Source organism: Stigmatopora argus, chromosome 6 (assembly GCF_051989625.1).
Source record: "Stigmatopora argus isolate UIUO_Sarg chromosome 6, RoL_Sarg_1.0, whole genome shotgun sequence".
In the NCBI taxonomy this organism is placed as follows: domain Eukaryota; kingdom Metazoa; phylum Chordata; class Actinopteri; order Syngnathiformes; family Syngnathidae; genus Stigmatopora; species Stigmatopora argus.
The window spans coordinates 5,989,361-5,997,216 of NC_135392.1; the positions used below are offsets into that span (position 1 = coordinate 5,989,361).

The 7,856-nt window shown below is 38.9% G+C and overlaps 1 protein-coding gene across 1 annotated transcript in view; it reads right to left on the bottom strand.

Annotated features, from left to right (window-relative positions):
• The window catches only part of tex264a (testis expressed 264, ER-phagy receptor a), a 43,687-nt gene extending 35,901 nt beyond the window's left edge, over positions 1 to 7,786 (bottom strand). Inside the window, exon 1 of the mRNA XM_077602297.1 lies at positions 7,286 to 7,786. Coding sequence (XP_077458423.1) covers positions 7,286 to 7,543 — 258 coding nt within the window. The 5' untranslated portion in view covers positions 7,544 to 7,786. The remainder of the gene's footprint in view (positions 1 to 7,285) is intronic.
• Between the last annotated feature and the right edge of the window lie 70 nt (positions 7,787 to 7,856).

The following is a 7,856-nucleotide window of genomic DNA, read 5'->3' on the forward strand; positions in this document are numbered from 1 at the left end:
GCGTTGCTATCGACACATGGTGTAAATTGTTTAGAGTTCTGGTGAATGGTAAATGTGGTGATGGGTCAAGCGGGTACTTGTTCAAACCAAGTCTGGCTTAAGTTTGAAGGCTATCACTATGTTCATTAAAACACAAACGACAGGACAGTCTTTTAAGAGTTGAAGGACAACAATCTTGGAGAACAGCCATGTTTTCACTTTAAAACCTTTGCTGTTCGTTTGATGAATTTGAAAAATCCGTAGCTCACTTTGGGAGTGAGGGCACTTTTAAGAAATCATACTTCATTAATAATATAGGTTGGTTAATTTTCATGTTTCATGTGTTTTTCCAAAATCAATATGATTTTCTATGCAGATCTACGTTGTATGTTCAAATTTGTCCACCTAGTTGCATCCTTTCTGTCTCCTTTTATAGGATAAAACATGAGGCACAATACCTTGGTTCTAGATTTGTACCTGACACAATGGCTACTAAAGGTAATCTACTTCAGCAAAAGTTATTAAAACAGACTACATGAAAAATAAGTTAATGTCCTTATTAAAAAAGAGGAAGAAGATTGGGAAATGACATTATGTTAATACTTGCTCATTTGTTAGACCCCTCTACCCAAACAATAAATCCATCCTTAAGATTTTTAGCAATCATCTGTGACCATCATTTGACATTTGGGCATGGAATTAATGAGCTTTTTCGGTCTTATGGCCTGGAGCAAAGATAAAACGCCAAATGCAGATCAACACGTCCTCTACTGATCTTGAACTATATTGGGTACAGCAACTCTTTGCAAAAAAATGTCAGATGGCCTTGTTTTGGGTGCATTCTTTGTTCTACAGTACAAAAATTTCAGCAGAAGCCCAAAATCGGTTTGCCATCCAATCTGTTCATTCATACATTGATTCATTTTCTCAATAGATTATCCTCACAAGCATCGCAGGGGGTGCTGCAGCCTATCTTAGCCAACTATGGGCACCAAGCAGAAGACACCCTGAATCTTTGGCCAGAAAAAAAACACGCAAACCTGGGGACAACATTCAAACTCCACACATTGAAGAACCCACCTGGGATCGAACCCTGGATACCAGAACTGTGAAGCCGACGCGCTAACCACTTGGTCACTGGGCCGCCTAATCTGTTCATTCCCGGATCTTAATCATAAATCTCTACAGACTGATACGACCTCAAGTCCCGCATAAATCTAACATACACACTTGATTGGGTTGTAATTTTACACCTATTTCAGGAATATATTGAAGTGGATGTACAAGATGTGTGCAAGTGAAGTGGTTGGCACAAGGAGGAGCGAGGAACATAGAAGATTACAGGCTTACAAATGACTGAACAAGTGCCATCTCTTGACTTAGTGTCAGCGAGATAACCTTTCTTTGCTGATTGCATGCCATTTCGCCCCCTACGTTATGTGAGGATGAACCAGGAGTGAAAAAGACTAATAGGGCTCTGTAACAAGGAGACCACAGGCATGCTGTGATGGGCTGTGAGGCATAGCAAGGAAACAACTGCACTTCAATACTTTGGCTGATGTAAATGAAGTACTTGGAGCCATGATCACAGTGTTAGTCTAATCAAATCAATCAATCATTTTCTCTCCAGTGTGTATTTGATTCAGTCTTAAATCCTCTCTAAAGGACAACATAAATCTATTCGAGGTTAAGTGACTTTCTCCAGGTAGCCTTATTCTATTTAACACAACATTTGTGTGTAGGCATGGACCTTTTACCCATTTGAAGGTATACCAAAGTTTTGAAAATTCAAGGTATCAGATACCTGCAGTATTGAATAATATTGGTTGCCTGGAAATTATACTAAACGAACAGTTTCTTCTAAGTTAAAAAGTAGAGCTGAAATACATCTAAGGACAAGATAGTGGTGGATCTGACAGTTATTATGTGTGAATTTATCACTACAATTACTTCAGTTCATTTTGTTATTTTGTACAAGTAATGATAACAACATTCACCAACTTGAGAATCTATGGGTAGTATTGTTGATAAGAAAACCCCTAAAAAGGTGGCCTACATACCGACTGACTTTGTCATTTTTGACAAGAAACAGCAACCTAAAAGCCCCTGATGGGTGAATTATATTTACATCTTATTTGTCCCACAATAGTGGTCAATCCTTTTGAGATGAAATTGGCTTTACGTAATGTGGTCTTCAAACCAAAATGAGTTTGACACTGCTGGCTTAGATCTAACTGTTAATTACATACGACATGTTGGGAGCTTTGGCATTTATAATTATTGGCAATGGCGAGCAGCTGGCTGGAGGCATGACGCGGTTTTCCTTGGCTGCCGTTGCAGTGCTGGTCGTTCAGCTGGCTGTTGTGTGGCCCTCTCCGAAGTCAGATGTCGCAGATTGCGGAGATGGTCGTCTTCTCTTATATTGTAAAAGAAATGTGCAAATTGCTCCCTCATTTGCAAAAGCCGACTGCCTTGCCTACTAATGTTTAGTTCCCTTCTGCTGCTGTGATTAAGAAGGGAAGTATCATCCATGATCCTGTGCATCTGGGCAAAATAAAACTATGCAAGCCACAGAACTGATGGTGTGAAAGACATTTTTCAACACCTTGTTTCACTGACTATTAGCACATCTGCGCTCATGTCTTATGCAGCAAAGAATGGGATGAACAAATCATCCTTGAGCAAACAAAATTATAAGGGGGAAAAAAAGCAGCTCCAGAGCACAATTCAGTCTGAATGTCTCATTTTGCACTTCCCATTTATCGAGTGTCCATAAATGTGAAATGCTTGCCTCAAATGACAACAGGGACTCGCAGCGTAACGGCACTGTTGAATAACATTGATCCCATGAAAGTGTGGAAGCAAGACAGCGAGTATAAACATTTATTTCCCTTTTTATATCCATATTTAAAAGTGGAAGCTCCTCGCACTTATCCTCAAACCAACTTCCACATTCAATGTCATTTCCATCGACGGACTCACGCACACACACCAGTGAAATGCTAATAATTTGACTGGGAATGCAGCAGTGATGTTTGCTCTGATCAAAAATTCCCATTGATGAATTCATGGACTGCAAGCCTTCTCAAGGTGAATCAAGACTACAACCAATTTTTAGCCTTCTTTTCAGGCAACACCACACCTCAAGTCATTCCTCACTGACCCTCCCACACGTCTCCATGCACAATGGTTTTTTTCCCCACCTCTGCCACGAGGAGCAAAAGAAAACAGACTAAAAGCACAACATAATATTGAATGACTTGGATCACCAAGGTTTTAAAAGTGGTACATTTTAGAAAACTTAAAAGATGCACAAAAATTGTATGTCTATTAGATGGCTACAGCAGAGGTGCCCAAGCGTAGATCACAGATATAGTGTCAGTCTATTGTACCATTGCAGCATTGCAGATATACCAGTCAAACAAAGCAAAAGAACCAATGTGGGAGCTTCTTTAATCCATCACCCAACCCACCCTCCACTGGCATCTACATAGTCTTTGACATGCATGAAAGCAATACAAATCTCATCTTTGCTTGACTCATATCTGATGGGGTGCACCTAAACTTGCAAAACAATGGAAGGGTGCAGTAAATATGAGAGTTGGTGGCAAAACAATCAAAATAAAGGCATATTCATACAACGAAAGTCCATTGTTTGCTTTCTTTGGTCTGGAACAAAATACAATGAACTCTTTTTGGTTTGATCCGGTTCCTTTTCAAATTGCAATTGTCGCAAGTGTCCTACAACTTGACAACATAGCCGGAGTAAAAAATCCACTTGTCAGGACAGCAGAGTTTCTTTTTGTCAAGGCTGGCTTATTTTAGGCATATGCTTCATTTCCAGTGCCTTTTAATTTAGTGCAAGTCGTCAGAGCCAGGTAAAGACCTGACTAAGTGTAAGCAACCCTGGTTACAGCATGTCACATTTTAAAATTTAAATTTGGAATGTGTATATTTGAAATATCTATAGCAAGGGTGTCACACTTTTTAAAAGTCCATTCTATGGACAGGTATATAAAGAATCTTTTTATGATTTAATGACTGATTTTTTTTTTTTTTGGTTTTGTTAATGCTCTTTGGGGCGTGGCACTGTTCCTATTATAGCACTGTATTGTATTGTAATTGGTTGTTCATAGAGACAACAAAGGGCTAAGCTGGACCTTAAAGGTTATCTGCTCACTCCCTGCTAAATTATTGTACACACCCCGACAACACACCCACAGCCCTCTGCCCACTCTAATTGATGAATCTTGCAGACAGACAGACACCCTGCCTACAGAGCAGTTACTCTTTTTACTCCCTGCTACACAACCAGAGCTTGTTTACCTCGTCAGGAAATCTGTTAGAGCAGGAGTAGATAGAACAGGGACACACGCTTTCCCTCAGGATACTCTTTGATCATAAGCAATAACCTCAAATGTGGCTGATCGATGTTCATTTGGTGCTTCTGCAAACCGGCAGATGACCCCTTGGTGCCATCCGGGTAAATGGTTCAATCCCTCAGGCTGGTGGTTGCAATTTCAAGCACATATGCAAACAGTCAGAAGCAGGGATGAGCATAACAAATCAAAACAGTCCAAGAGGGAGTAACCAACATGTTTTGCTAATTGGCCAGTGTTGACTTTACATTAATAGTGAATGAGATGAGGGTCAGTTACACTGCAAATTGTTTAAACCACACTTGCCAAATTGCCACACTGGTAAACATGCACAGGATGCACAAGTAAAAATTGAAAAAGTCTACAGAAATTCAATGATGAAGTTACTTAACAGAATACTTCCAATCTGTACACCACCAATAATGATCACACAATTAAGATTTTATATGGTATTTTAAGCCATAGAGCTTTCCCCTCATTGTAATGTGAGATGAAGCAGGCAACGGAGGAGAACAACTGACATCACAGCACATACGTATTGTACCTATACAAAACTCATTTAATCTAAAATGCTTTTTTTGGTTTTGGGAGAAAGTTGGCGTACTCAACTCACGCAATCATAGGAAAAGCATGCAAATTCCACACAGATATCTGACATTCAAACCTCTCACATCAGAACAGTGAGACAAACATGGCAACAACCACTACTTTACTGGCCAGCCTATAATGCACTCTATTGGCGTTCTTCCAGATATGATTCATTCATTTTCAATGATCACAAAATAAATATGATAATAAACAGAACATAATATTACAGAAATTTTAAGCAAAGTCCTTCACCTCAAATCAAAACCTAAGATAATACTGCCACCTAGGGGTAAAAAGTAAAACCTTAGGTAAAGGGAAATAACTCAGTTAAGAATTCTTTATAAACGAAATAAATATTTTAAACCCAAAAATTCAATTGCATTCTTACATTTAGGAGTAACCGTGAAAAAAGTTATATATTTCATGCTATTTTTCTTCAGAAAAAATTGCAAACATTTTTCCTTTTCCAGATTAATCACATCTGGATTCATTTCATTTGGGGAAGGATTATTTGTCAAAGTGAGTATTTTTAATTATAAACAGTCATAAAGAAGTGCAGAGGTTCACAAATACTTAGAATTTCATACCCGCTGTGTCAAAAAAGTTTTCTTGAGAGAAAACTAAAGCAGAAAACCAAAATGTACCACTTGCCACACTTTTAACTTTGTAGACTTCATATCATGAAACAACTCTCTTGTTTTTGTGTGGACAAGAAAGAAGCTTGCATGTATCTGAATACCCGTCAAGAAGTTACTCTTACATTCTGATTTGTGACCCAAGACATTATCATATGTAAAAAAATAAAAAATACTGGTAAATAAAACATAGAGGAGACAGCAATGAGTCTTTTCTTATTTACAAACAAACAGGTCAAGAGCGGGTTACAGTGTGAAGCTTTCCCAGCGGCCCTAAACATGCATGTAACAGCATTCTTGTGATCCAAACTGTCAAACAGTGGCATCAGCAGAAATGTTCTAAAAATGTTCCTTGCTGAGCCCTTAGCCACAACTTTTACTCAAACTCAACATTTCCAATGACAGTGACTGGAGGAAAAAAAGAGTAGAATGTTTCCCTTTTGAGAAATGTTTATAGAAACTGACTCATAAGACAAGAGAGGTTTTATTCAGTACACTGGAACATCTAAAGTTGAAATCCAGGTTCAGTCAGCAGCAAGAACTAACTGTGTTTTTTTTTTTTACGACTTTCTGTGACTCTTAGTGACAATCAAAAGGCCTATCCTACTTAAACATACATGAATAACACTAGATATTATACATGCTTAGTACTAGATATTAAACAACTTGGAATAAAGATGGTTGATTGCTAATATTGGTGCATTTCCACATTTGAAAAAAGAAAGAATGATATAGCACAATTCTCAGAGTGCGCTAATTGAAAATCTAATTATTTCTTAAGCGTGGAATGTCCTCAAGTCTCATGCTTCTTTCATCATGAGTTTTATTAACCACTGTTGAACTGCTGCGAGTCAAATCTGCATTTCATGCAAGTCAGCTTTCTGCAATGGAAAGACTTTGTTTGCATATCTGTGACTTTTGAGTCAAAGCTTGGAGACCTCAGCCAGCATATGAGGGTGGAAAATATCAACAGTGCGACGTGGCATTTAACAGCTGACCGATTTCATAATGCGGGCTCCTTTTCTAAAAACAAAAAAAGGTTGCCTTTATATTTATTTGTATAAAAATATAAATGCAATCTTTTTTTTAAAGGAGCCCACATTATGATAGCGTACACCCCATAGCAATAACAAAATGAGTGGCACTTTGACAGGCCATCAGCCTGTAATAAAAAAGGATATCACATCAAAAATTTCATTTGGAACCAAAATTTTAACAAGCTGTTGACAGTCACTCCAAAAAACATCAGTGAAGATGAAAAACAATAATCCTTAATGACAGAACGAGTAAGGAAGAAGAAGTAATGTTATTTTTTAAAAAACAACATAGGCCAGTTAATGAACACTCCTGTGTTTATGCCTATACCAATTGACTTTACATACAGAGCATCTCCTAAATTGAGAAGCTGTATGAATATTTACTAAAGTAGTGATTTGCCAGCAAACTGTTTCAGCTAAACTGAACTCACAAGTCTACTTTCCTGTGGCATTCAAAGATTGGTCATAGCACAATTTGATTAAAATTCCTTTTACACAGACGCACAGACGCGCGAGCGCACACGCGCGCACACACAAATACACACATTCAAAAAGACTTGCTTGAGCCAATGTGGTGAGTGAAAGATCACATTGAGGCAAGCCGGGGAAAACCCTGCCTTTTGTGATGGTATCATGGGACAAAGTGCTGTGTTATTGTGTGACAAACCTGTTTGGGGTCATCATAGAAGATAGCGATGGTCCTCTGCTTTGGTCCAATACTACACGACTCTGTGAAGGCTGCCCCACAGTCTTTATAGTCTCCTTCTCTGAACTTATAAGCAAAGGTTACATTTTTAATCGGGGGTGGTCCCGTCTTCACCTGCACGTCAAACAGGAGGCCCGAGCAGATCAGGTAGAGTCCCATTGTCGTCAGCAAGCACAGAAGAAGGAAGACGATGAGGAAGAGCAGAAGGAACTCAGACATGTTCTTGGAACAGCGGCACCGATGACTACGATTTGGTTGATTGAGGAAATCTGTCGTGCCTCAAATGTCCTTTTCCGGTTTTGACGCGCAAACGCGATCCCAACGAGTTCATACGATCGCTACAAGGGCGAGCATGGATGAGAATAGGTGTCAAATTTGCTAGCCCGTTGCAAATACCTTCCAAGGGTTTGGAAAAGACTGTTTGTTTACAGTGGTTTCCCCAGTTGTCTTAGCTTCCTGGATAGACCATCTAGCTCGCTATACAAAGGGTGGACCAAGTTTTTTTTTATGTTATCAATAATAATGAAACGTC